Source organism: Eimeria mitis, genomic scaffold (genome assembly GCF_000499745.2).
Source record: "Eimeria mitis Houghton genomic scaffold, Emh_scaff5493, whole genome shotgun sequence".
Lineage (NCBI taxonomy): Eukaryota > Apicomplexa > Conoidasida > Eucoccidiorida > Eimeriidae > Eimeria > Eimeria mitis.
The window spans coordinates 1,622-3,688 of record NW_013573765.1 but is presented as its reverse complement, the minus strand read 5'-3'; the positions used below and the strand labels follow the sequence as shown (position 1 = coordinate 3,688).

The following is a 2,067-nucleotide window of genomic DNA, read 5'->3' as shown; positions in this document are numbered from 1 at the left end:
GCTGCTGCTGCAGTTGCTGCAGCAGCAGCAGATAGTCTGTAATAGGGCGTGATTGCCTCGTTCCCTTAGGTGGGGTGTATATGCAGGTAAGAAGCAGGAAGAGCATCAGTGTGCAGGTTGTTGCTGCTGCTGCTGTTGCTGCTGCTGCTGCTGCTGCTGCATATACTGCATCATCTGCTGATGCAGCATCTGCTGCTGCCCCCCAGCAGAAGACATAGAAGAAAGAAAGGATTGATAGTACTGTGTATACAGCTGAGCGAGAACACTAGGGTCTACCGAGGCCCCCCTTTGTGCTGCTTGCTGCTGCAGCAGCTGCATCACGTACGCAGGTACAGGCTCCTGCTGCTGCTGCTGCTGCTGTTGCTGCTGCTGCTGCTGCTGCTGGGAATACATGTACCCCTGCTGCTGCGTGTACTGCTGCTGCTGCTGCTGGGGGCCCCCATACTCAGGGCCCCCCCCACCATGAAACGCAGCAGAGCCGCCACCATACGGGGGCATCCCTTGCTGCTGCTGCTGCTGCTGCTGCTGCATATGGTTACCCGAGTACCCACCGAACCCGTGCTGCTGCTGCTGCTGCTGCTGCTGGTGATGAGGGGGGCCCCCACCCATACCGGGGCCCCTGGGGCCCCCAAACTGGTTCTCACGAGGGGGGCCCCCATCACGGCTGTATGATAGTTGAGGGGGGCCCCCACGGAAGGGTGGGGGGCCCCCCATGTTGTCTGCGTTGCGGTGCGCAGCAAAGCTATCATAGGCGGGGGCCCCGGGGCCCCCAGGGCCCCCGGGGCCCCCAGCACCTCCTCCTCGCTGGTACCCCCAATCAGGGGGGCCCCCCCCTCCCCTTGAATGTTCTTTCATGGGGGGCCCCCCATTCCAATCCCCTCCACTATAGTTACTATCATATGCAGCTTTATGTCTTTTCAGGGGCCCCCCCCGGCCGTCAGCTCTTGGGGGCCCCTGGGGGCCCCCTCCTCCTGCCCCCGGGGGCCCCTGACCCCAATCACCAGGGGGGCCCCCCCCTGGGGGCCCCCTACTCTCCCAGCTACCACCACCCCAACCCCCTCTGCCCCCATTCTCCTTCGATAGAGAGAAAGGAGGAGAGGGGCCCCCTGCTGACGCTCTGTCGCTAGGGGAGAGGCCCCCCCCACCCTGACCCCAGCTCTTACTATTTGGGTTTGGTTGGGGGGCCCCCCAGGGGCCCCCAACAGGAGCTGGGTTCGGTGTGTGTTGTTTTATAGCGTCATAGAAATCACGAGGGGGCCCCCCTTGACGAGATGAAGGGGGCCCCCCCCTTCTATCATCGAAGGGTTTAAACCCTTCCTTTAGGGGGCCCCCCCTGCCGCTATCCATATCTCCGCCCCTATGAAAGCGCTTGGGTGTACCCTCTGCTGCTGCTGCTGCTGCTGCTGCTGCTGCTCCTTTCCAGGGGCCCCCATGCTGCGGTGGTGGTGGGGGTGGTGGAGGGGGCCCCCCACCCCACTGTGGGGGGGGCCCCCCGCCCATGAAGGGAGGAGGTGGGGGGCCCCCGGGGCCCCCCGGCATCTGTTTACGCCCTGGGGGCCCCCTGGGGAACCCAGGGAAGGGGAGACCATCGGGGGGCCCCTTTCCGGGGGCCCCGGGGGCCCCCGGGGCCCCCAATAGATGCGGCGGGGGTAGGGGGCCCCCAAACCCTGGCGGTATAGGGAATGGAGGGAGAGCGGGGAGGCCGAAGGGGGGTAATACCCTTCTGGGTTTAGGGGGCCTCTGCTGAGCCCAAGAAAGAAAAAGTTTATCTGCTTCTCTCCCCCTAGATAGAAGATATAAAAAGAAAGAAAAAGGAAACGGCTGCAGCAGCTGGCGACGAACAGAGGTGGGGTCTGTGTTTATAATAGAAGAAAAAGAAAAAGAATCACACGCTTGGATGTAGAGAATGTAGTGGTATTGTAGTGGTTTGCTGCTGCTGCTGCTGCTGCTGTTGCTGTTGCTGTTTATGCTGCTGTTGCTGCTGCTGTTGCTGCTGCTGTTGGTTGCTTGCTGCTGCTCCTCCTGGTCTTGTTGCTGCTGCTGCTGTTCTTCCTGCTGCTGTTCCTG

At 62.3% G+C, this 2,067-nt stretch overlaps 2 protein-coding genes across 2 annotated transcripts in view; both read right to left on the bottom strand.

Moving 5' to 3' along the window:
• Positions 1 to 105: 105 nt before the first annotated feature.
• Positions 106 to 1,500, bottom strand: EMH_0082370 (uncharacterized protein; the record flags this gene model as incomplete). Its single annotated transcript, XM_013500514.1, has 1 exon — positions 106 to 1,500. One exon carries the CDS (start codon positions 1,498 to 1,500, stop codon positions 106 to 108), a length of 1,395 nt encoding a protein of 464 aa, XP_013355968.1.
• Positions 1,501 to 1,885: 385 nt separating this feature from the next.
• EMH_0082360 (uncharacterized protein) overlaps positions 1,886 to 2,067 on the bottom strand; it is a gene marked incomplete at both ends in the record, with an annotated part of 1,671 nt that continues 1,489 nt past the window's right edge. Inside the window, 1 exon segment of the mRNA XM_013500513.1 lies at positions 1,886 to 2,067. Within this exon segment, the coding sequence (XP_013355967.1) occupies positions 1,886 to 2,067 (182 nt within the window).